This window comes from Scyliorhinus canicula, chromosome 14 (assembly GCF_902713615.1).
Source record: "Scyliorhinus canicula chromosome 14, sScyCan1.1, whole genome shotgun sequence".
NCBI classification, from domain to species: Eukaryota; Metazoa; Chordata; class Chondrichthyes; order Carcharhiniformes; family Scyliorhinidae; genus Scyliorhinus; species Scyliorhinus canicula.
In genome coordinates, this window is record NC_052159.1 from 119876162 (window position 1) to 119881105 (window position 4944).

At 40.3% G+C, this 4944-nt stretch overlaps 1 protein-coding gene across 1 annotated transcript; it reads right to left on the reverse strand.

The window, feature by feature from the left end:
• Positions 1 to 750: 750 nt before the first annotated feature.
• On the reverse strand, positions 751 to 4590 carry gja8b (gap junction protein alpha 8 paralog b). The gene is made up of 2 exons (XM_038818908.1): positions 4441 to 4590; positions 751 to 4141 (listed from the first exon to the last, which is right to left on the reverse strand). The coding sequence occupies exon 2, from the start codon at positions 4124 to 4126 to the stop codon at positions 2936 to 2938; it is 1191 nt and encodes a 396-aa protein (XP_038674836.1). The 5' UTR covers positions 4127 to 4141; positions 4441 to 4590; the 3' UTR covers positions 751 to 2935.
• Between the last annotated feature and the right edge of the window lie 354 nt (positions 4591 to 4944).

The window sequence follows — 4944 nt, forward strand, 5'->3', positions numbered from 1 at the left end:
ATAACTTTCCCCAACATGGCCCCAACACTTTGAATAATGTTGTTCCTGTTTGGTGGGAAATGGATTGAGACTGCCAAAAGTATTTTGAGTTTATAGATTAAAGAGATGATTCTTTTGTCTTCTCTTGTCTCCTGCTATGATAGACTTCAAATGATCCTCCAGAGTTTGACGAATTGTGTATTTAACAGAATCATTGCAGCATTCAACAAAGAAGGCCATTCAGTCCATTGTGTCCATGCCAGCTCTCTGGAAAAAGGTGTTATTCAGACCTAATATCCTGCTCTTTTCCTTTTCCTCTGAAAATTGGCCATTTTTAAGTATAGATACAAACATCCAAATTAGGTGCAGGAGTAGGCCACTCAGCCCCTCGAGCCTGCTCCCCATTCAATAGTAAACTCAATTCCACATTCCCACAATTCAATTTTATATTACTCCACCTGTAAAAGCACAGTAAAAGCTGCCATCATGCCACATGACAGCAAATTGATCTTACAAATTGTCTGCAGACTTTCATTGTCCTGATAAACCCCCTTGTTGGTATGGTTAACCGTATATTGATAGGCGAGTGTGTAAATGTATCCTTCAAGTCCCAGAAGATGTGATGGCTCTGGCTGTCTTACATGGAGATTTCTATACAAGAACTTCTGTATGTGAAGTGCATTTATCATGAAGTAATGAAAGGAACAAATAGACAGATTTATAATAAAGCACCAGACAATTATTGCAAAATTATGTATTTTTTATTTTGAACATGATTAATTTATTGATTTAGCCATAACATGACTAAAAAGCACACGTAAGAGCTCAATTTGTGAACCTTTAGTTATCAGTAGCATATTGTAAAACTTGTTGATTTTTTATGATGCCATTAATGCAGATTTTGAGCTGATGATGTGATTTTAATGGTGGACTGGGGTGAAATGTAGTCTAATGTATTTTATTTTAATCCTCTTAATGAGCTCCAACCAACTACTGATAAATCCGTTTTTAACTAGTGTTAATAAGACCAGTTGTTAGTAGACAAAAAAAGATCGTAAAATATTAATGTAAACAGTTTAGTACTCTTAGAATTCGATTGCGATTTGTAGCCTTTGCAATTTCATGAATTTTATGGACTCAGTGAACCGAGCGGTGCCGATCCCGGGAAACTTTGTGTTTTTTTAAGGTATAAACGTGCACAAATAGTACTTATCTCTCTGTACGATCCTCATTGTTCTGTCTTTTATATTGGTTTTCTATATTACAGACTATGTAAGCACCAAACGTTAATTTTACACATCATACCGTGCATAAGTAGTTTACTCAACACAGATTAACAATCAGAGTTGTGTGTCAGAACTTATTTTCACGTTTTTTTCAAATTAGATAATTTACTGTCCTTCAAATTTGTCATTACCATTACTTTGGCGACTGCACATAGACGCTCAACTCAACCATTTGCTCCACTCCAGCAATCCCCAACAATTCGGACTGATTCAGCAGCCTTTAGTGCTTTCTCTATTGGAACCATCTATATGTAATATGTTATTCTGCAAGTGACATGCATCTTTGGTCTTTACGTCTTCCTATTCATTGCACGATGGAGATCCAAACTACATCAGGTTGACAAAGCAGCACCATTACTGACATCTTCCAGCATCCCTAGATACGCATTTGGCATTTTAAGGAAGCTGCAAAACTTAATGCTGACCACGTCCAAATAGTCCGTTATATTTGGGCATCGAAGTTTAAATGATTTTAGATCATTGTTTATTATTCAAATGTATATGTCAAGCTCCAGAATTTCAAGTACTCTTAGAGATAGAGTTCAGCTGACTGCTGAAGTACCTATTAGTACCTAAACTTTAAACACTAACAGGACCCGTGACGGCGTCGAAATTTGATGCAGAAAAATATACTCAAAAACACAATCGATTGAACATATTTTAAAACCAGTCACGACAACATCTTTTAAAATATTTTACAGATGAGCAATAACAACAGAAATTGACAGCTAAACATTTCTTCCTGTGTAATTATCAGAGTGGTTAATGCCAGATTGAACTTTCCAACCCTGCGCCTTTCTCCCATATTGTATCAACTCTAGTTGCCTATCAAAAATTTACTGCCTGGGGTTTCCTTTTTTGAGGCATCATAAGTGTCAATTTCAATTTATTCCTTCCGACATATCCACACACCAGGCGCAGCATTTGGGGAGCGGCAATCGGGGAAGGTTTGCCATTTTTAAATGTTATGCCATAAAATCTCATTCGAAGAAAGGGATAATTCAGAGTCGGTATTAGTGTTGATATAAGTGTTCTTAAATCTCATAAAATTGTTCTGCAACGCCAGTAGACTTAAGTTACCGCTGCGCCTGAAAATCCGAGCATTTTATGAAGAGATCTCCTGTCCTCTCCTGAAAGGATACAGCCTCATCGGAGGATATATGTTGATGGGGTAGTCAATTTTGTGAACTGGAATTTGTTTGATTGAAGGGTTTGATGGATAGACCCAAAAGATCCAGGGTATCTGGTTGTATTACCCCCAACATCCGTGATCCTTTCAGAGGGAATTCACATCTCTCTGGGCAAAAATGCCGAGGAAACACCAGGCCTGACATAAGTATTGAGGTATGGGTTAATCCACATGGTTACAAATACTTTCATATTAAACATTGAAGATAAATAAAAATATCAGGGGCCGAGAGTTCCTTAGAAATATTTTAAATGTTTAGCTGCTGTGATCATGTAAAAACTAAGGCAGGTTGCCGGAAAGATTGAACATTAATTATCTTTTCAATTTAAATGTCATTGAATATGTTTTGCAAAGTGTCAGTGATAATTGTTATCAAGACTTTCCAAAATTACCCCTTGCCTGTTATCAGCCTTCCCCTTTCGGTTTGACACTCAGGCTCCTATACTTAAATGTCTCCAACATTTTCTGTGCTGTTACGATTTCATACAGTTAAATCGTCAGACCGAGCTCTGCTACTCGCTTTACTTAACCTGCTCAATGGCCTTGTGTCCGCGAGGCTTTCACTGGTTGCTGTTGGCGGCTCTGCCTCCGTCTTTTCGCCCTCTTCTGGTTCTGCCAGTGGTGCAGGTTCTGATTCTGGTACCAGTTCTGGTTCTACCTGTGATTCTGGTTCTGCTTGTGGTTCTACTTCAGGCTCTTCTTGTTGCTCATAGGATAGCAGCGTCTCGTTGTAGACCTTAACCAGATCTTCCACAGGAGCAACACTTCTTGGTTTCTCTTGGTAACTGATGAAAGGTGCTGGGCTCACATCTACTCCAACCTCTGTCATGGGGAAGAAATGTGTCACTGGTTTGTCTTCTTCCAGGAGTTTGTAACCTTTGGCTTTCTGCACAGAGGCCACGCTGATGGAGTGGAATGGCTTCTGGGATGGATAGTCTACATTCTGTTGGGATGGTTCCCGGAATGCAAACCTGATCTTCTTCCAACCCAGGTGGCTTATCTCTACAAAATTCAGGAACAGAGACACTGAAGCTACAGCGAGCATGAAAATGACAAAAACTGTTTTCTCAGTCGGTCTGGACACAAAGCAATCAACAAGATTTGGGCAAGGCCATCTACCGCAGCGATACAATGGTAAGATGCGGAATCCGTAGAGGAAATATTGACCAACCACAAAACCAACTTCAAAAATGGTCTTGAAGATGATGTGGCAGATATAGGTTCTCAGCAGCGTGCCTTCCAGGCGGAACTTCTTATTTGTCTTGCAGGATTCTTTGATGCCCTCATCGGGAGCCAAAGGCAGCCTCTCGGCGTTCATCTCTTGCTGTCTGTTCGTCTCTTCCTCCCTCTCTTTTCTCTTCTCCTCCATCCTGACATGATGAACCGCGTGGCCGACGTAGACCAAGGATGGTGTGGAAACGAAGATGATTTGGAGAACCCATAGTCTTATGTGGGAGATGGGAAAAGCTTCATCGTAGCAGACATTCTCACAACCTGGCTGTTGGGTATTACAAACAAAATCTGACTGTTCATCTCCCCACACGAATTCGGCAGCCGTGCCAAGGATTAGGATTCGAAAAATAAACAGCACTGTCAACCAGACTCTTCCTATTACAGTGGAATGTTCATTAACTTCCTCCAAAATATTCCCAAGGAAACTCCAATCTCCCATATTTCACGGATTTACCTGTTAAAAAGAAAATCATATATTTGGGTTTGAACTGATCAGAATTTTAGATAATTTTGCCTTCAACTGAATGCGACTCCAAAGAATGCAACAGTTAATTTATCTCGCAAAAAATGCTTCCGTCCTTTCCATTTTGTCCTTTGTCTGTACTTTTATGCCATCTAAGTCATACTTTTTTCCAGACAAGATAATGATTTTTTAAATCCAAACAGACAATCGCATTTACCAATCCCCTGTAAAAATCACAACTGCAACACCTGACAAAACATCATTTTAACATCATTAGCTTGGCAACTTGCCGTGGTAAACCAACGCCTTATTGAATGCCGCTGCTTCTTGGCAACCTGGAACAGTTTGGGTCGGGTGATATCTGAAGCGCCTCACAGCTGAGCAGATCGCAAACGGCAGAGTATGAGCATTAGTTTTTTAGTTTGCAGCAATATTTAAGCTGGTATCCAGACAGCAGACGACGTGTAGTGACGCGAGAAACAATAGTTCACATGACCCATTAGAAGCATGTTGGAAAACAATGGGAGCAATGTGTGCACAGCGACACTCCAATAACACGTTTCAACAATTCAGGTGGTAAATGCTCACTTTCAAATCTGACATCGTGCCCGCAAATTTAGAATATCTTAACCATTTGCACAACATAGAACATAGAACAGTACAGCACAGAACAGGCCCTTCGGCCCTCAATGTTGTGCCGAGCCATGATCACCCTACTCAAACCCAGGTATCCACCCTATACCCGTAACCCAACAACCCCCCCCCCCCCCCTAACCTTACGTTTATTAGGACAC